This window comes from Raphanus sativus, chromosome 5 (assembly GCF_000801105.2).
Source record: "Raphanus sativus cultivar WK10039 chromosome 5, ASM80110v3, whole genome shotgun sequence".
In the NCBI taxonomy this organism is placed as follows: domain Eukaryota; kingdom Viridiplantae; phylum Streptophyta; class Magnoliopsida; order Brassicales; family Brassicaceae; genus Raphanus; species Raphanus sativus.
The window spans coordinates 21077700-21081188 of record NC_079515.1 but is presented as its reverse complement, the minus strand read 5'-3'; the positions used below and the strand labels follow the sequence as shown (position 1 = coordinate 21081188).

The following is a 3489-nucleotide window of genomic DNA, read 5'->3' as shown; positions in this document are numbered from 1 at the left end:
TCAAAACCTCGACATTGTTGAGACACCACTTGGGATCTACCATGTATCCCTTTCTTTTATTTTTATTTATTTTTAAATGTCTTTATTCGTTTTTGTGAAAGTTTGTGATGGAACCTTCTTCCCGGAGCTTCTCAAGGAAATGGAAGATGTAGTCTATGGTTTAACGAGAATGCTCAGAAGCTGCTTGAGTTACATTTAGCTTCTCGTTTCAGAAAGTGTCTTGATTGGTTCAAAGGCAACAACAATCGCAAAAGGAGTCATCTCGGTTTGATCCAACAAGGCCGAGACTTGGTTAGCTACGCTCTCATTAAAAATACGACAAGGTGTATTCATATTATCAACACATTCTTTATATTCAATTTATACTAATAATTTTTCATTGTTACAAAAAATAAAAATAAATAAATTAAATAATAATTTTGCATATTATTGGTCCTGCAGATTCATGAGTCTAGCCAAGGACAAGCGTTTAAGACAGGTCCAGAAAATGCATATCGAAATCCTTCAGTCCCCATGGCTCTGCGAGCTTACGGCGTTTCACATCAACCTGAAAGAGTCTCAGAAGGACTACTCTGGAGCTGTTTTGGCTTCTCCTCCTGCACTGTTTGATGGTTGCTCTTTGGTGTTTGACGATGGAAAGCCTTTTCTTTCCTGCGAGCTTTCTGATTCTGTTAAAGTTGACATCGACTTGACTTGTTCAATAAACTATTAGTTGACTTGGTAGTAATCTCAAAATATAGAACAAATAGTATCAGCCTATTATGATAAAAGTCTTGGCTCTCTTGTGTCAGATTCTATTTCATAGACTAAGTCCTTTTTAGTATCTTATTGAAGAATCTTGTATATAAAATAAATCTTTTTATATGAAAAGATTCTTCAACTTATGGGTTACAATTGATGGCAAAAAAAAAACAGGACACGGTGTTTGATCCGATATCTCTCACCTGCGGTCACATATATTGCTACATGTGTGCTTGTTCTGCTGCATCAGTGAACGTAGTAGATGGTTTGAAAACTGCAGACCCATCTGAAAAATGCCCGCTTTGCCGTGAGGTTAAGACACATTCTCCACTGCTTTATTGATCTACTATAATCTTGCATCTTAACCCTTGTAGTTCGCCCATTCGATAACAGGTATGTGTTTATAAAGGTTCTGTTCACTTGGATGAGCTAAGTATCTTGCTTAAGCGAAGGTAAAATAAATATACAACCAAACTCCTTATTGTAATCTGTCTTTTAACTAAACTACAAGATATTAAACCTGTAACGATGCATGCAGCTGCCGAGAGTATTGGGAAGAAAGGCGTAAAACAGATAGAGCAGGGAGGTTACAGCAAGCCAAGGAGTATTGGGACCATCGATGCAGAAGCTTCACTGGAATATAACAACTTGGTTTGGGAGAGACATTCGTACTTGAAGATTATTGGTTTTGATTCATTATAAGCTAATAAAAAAAAAAACTCAATATTGATTGTGATCTGCTTTCATCAGTGAGAGAGTGTTTGTTTACAGAGTGACCATTTGTTTGTGAAAACTATATGGTTTCTTTTTCTATAAGTTTTGAAAATGTTAACAGCTTTGGAGAAAAAAACAACTGAAAAACTATCTTTGGATTTATAAAAACTTTGATAAACATATAGTTAGGCCTACATATAGTTGCAGTGTTGTTGTAAGATTATAACAAAAAAAATGAGAGCGCAGAGGAGACATAAATCTGATACATAATGTTTTTTTTTTAAACTTTGTGATACATAATGTTTCCATCAGCAGGGAACTAAAACAGGGTTCTTATCCTTAGAAATGAGAATAACATACTTGAGAATTATTTTATATTTAATTTATTATAATCCCGACCCGTAATTCAAAGTGTTAGATTTTTTTTGAGAAATTTATTTTGTTTATTCAGTTTATATAATAAATTATTATATATATATAAAAGTTTAAGAAAAGTTAATTTTTTATACAAGTATTTTATAGTTTATTAATGTTAAACCATTCTACCAATATATTATATTTTTAGAATAAATATTTTATTTTTATGAAAATAAAATATACTAAATTATCAATTTAAACCGGTATTTGCTAGACAAATACACAGTGACGTATAGTACCAAAAGAAAAATGCAGAGTGATATACAGTCACCTAATGTTAACTTGGCAAAAAACATCTTATAAAGCAGATTTACAAAAATAGCTGATGTTTTTTGTTTGTAGTTTCCGATAACTATACTGTGTGTAGCAGTATTTCTAATAAATCAGCAGTAACCGCCGTGGGTAATCCAGCTGACTTACAGGAAAGGGGAATGATTGCCTGAATTTAAACGACAAAGTTAGTGTTTACGGTATACCCAAAGATTTACAGTTTAGTGTTTAGGATTACCCAAAGATTTAGGGTATATCCAAAAATTTAGGATTTAGTATTTAAATTTTTACCAAGGATTTAAGATTTGTCAAAGGGTTTAGGATATAGTGTTTAGTGTTTATGATTTACTCTTTTGTGCCGATTTTTTTGAAAAACAAAGAATCATTTTTTGGCAGTTACTAATATTTTCCATTTATTTTAAAAACTTAACACAAATTATTATTATTTTATTTATTATCTTAAAAAAACTGTATATTAGTTGGCAAAATATGATTAGTTGGTAATTCACCAAAAAAAATTCATGATAAATATTAAACTAGGAAACATTCCCATATAAATCAAAATTGTGGTAGAGAAAAGATAATCGATGAATTAAAAAATGTTTATATTTTTATATTTTTTCAGAAAAAAGGTTTTACGATGAGAGAGAGAGAGAGAGAGAGAGAGAGAGAGAGAGAGAGAGAGAGAGAGAGAGAGAGAGAGAGAGAGAGAGAGAGAGAGAGAGAGAGAGAGAGAGAGAGAGAGAGAGAGATTTAGTGTTTTGGGTATATCCAAGGGTTTGCAGTTTAATGTTTAGGATTTACCCAAGGGTTTAGGGTATATCTAAAAATTTATGGTTTAGTGTTAGGATTTACCCAAAGATTTAGGGTATATCCAAGAATTTAGGGTTTAGTGTTTGAATTTTTACCCAAGGGTTTAAGCTTTGTCAAAGGGTTTAGGGTATAATGTTTAGTGTTTATGATTTACTCTTTTGTGACGGTTTTAAAATTGTTAAAAAAAATTTATCTTTTGGCAGCTACTAATATTTTTCATTTATTGTAAAAACTTAACACAAATTATTAATATTTTATTTATTATCTTTAAAAAACTCATTAATTGGCAAACTATGATTAGTTGTTAATTCACCCCAAAAAAAATTCATGATAAAATATTAAATTGGGAAACATTCTCATATAAATAAATATTGTGGGTAGTTTAAAGATAATTGGTGAATTAAAAGAATGTTTACATTTTTATATTTATCAAAAAAAAAAAGGTTTACGCTGAGGGAGGGAGAGAGAGAGACAGAGAGAGAGAGAGAGAGAGAGAGAGAGAGAGAGAGAGAGAGAGAGAGAGAGAGAGAGAGA

General features: G+C 31.6%; 1 protein-coding gene across 1 annotated transcript; it reads left to right on the top strand.

Moving 5' to 3' along the window:
* The first annotated feature begins 359 nt into the window (after positions 1 to 359).
* On the top strand, positions 360 to 1439 carry LOC108815779 (E3 ubiquitin-protein ligase NLA-like). The gene is made up of 3 exons (XM_057010884.1): positions 360 to 1053; positions 1135 to 1193; positions 1280 to 1439. The coding sequence occupies exons 1-3, from the start codon at positions 898 to 900 to the stop codon at positions 1383 to 1385; spliced, it is 321 nt and encodes a 106-aa protein (XP_056866864.1). The 5' UTR covers positions 360 to 897; the 3' UTR covers positions 1386 to 1439.
* Positions 1440 to 3489: the final 2050 nt, after the last annotated feature.